We start from the raw sequence: 607 nt of genomic DNA, 5'->3' as shown, positions 1-607 counted from the left end.
CCGTCCCTGCGGCAGCCAGCTCCAGCTCCTGCTGCAGCTCCCGCTCCGCTCCCTGCTGCCGCCGGAGAGCATCCATCTTCCTCCGCAGCTCCAGGTAGAGGTGGTGGTAGATCTCCTCCTCCTGAGGGCATCCCAGCAGAGCAGAGGGGGCTTCGCACCGGGCCCCGCTCCACCGCGAGGGCCAGCGAGAGCCATTTGGCTGTGACACCTCCCACCCTTCCTCCCCCCCGCTGCGTGTGCCAGGGATGTTTCCCTGCACAAAGGATCCAAATCCAACAAACTCAGCGGGTTGAGCCAGGCGCGATAACACGGCTGGAGCAGCACCGGGCACGTGATGCTGTGTCTCACACCCCCCCCGCCTCCAGCTTTCCTCCCACTCCACCCTGCAGCCCAGCCAGGGCCACTGTCCCACCGCCGAGGACATGGAAAATAGCCCCAGGAGGACTCTTACCCCTCCGGGATGGGTGACATCCGTCTGCGTGAGCACATCCCTCTGCTCAGCCGGCCCCACGCCGAGCAGCGGCCGCTGGCTCTCCTGCCAGTCACGGAGCTGGAGCGAGAGGGCTTCGATGATGATGAGGGTGGCCTCCAGCCGCCCCTCCAGCTC

At 66.7% G+C, this 607-nt stretch overlaps 1 protein-coding gene across 1 annotated transcript in view; it reads right to left on the bottom strand.

Annotated features, from left to right (window-relative positions):
* The window catches only part of SPAG5 (sperm associated antigen 5), a gene marked incomplete at both ends in the record, with an annotated part of 6,646 nt that overhangs the window by 5,684 nt on the left and 355 nt on the right, over positions 1-607 (bottom strand). The window contains 1 exon segment of the mRNA XM_010155779.1: positions 452-604. Within this exon segment, the coding sequence (XP_010154081.1) occupies positions 452-604 (153 nt within the window).

The sequence above is a fragment of the Eurypyga helias genome, unplaced genomic scaffold (assembly GCF_000690775.1).
Source record: "Eurypyga helias isolate BGI_N326 unplaced genomic scaffold, ASM69077v1 scaffold20887, whole genome shotgun sequence".
In the NCBI taxonomy this organism is placed as follows: Eukaryota; Metazoa; Chordata; class Aves; order Eurypygiformes; family Eurypygidae; genus Eurypyga; species Eurypyga helias.
This window is presented reverse-complemented; position numbering and strand designations above follow the sequence as displayed.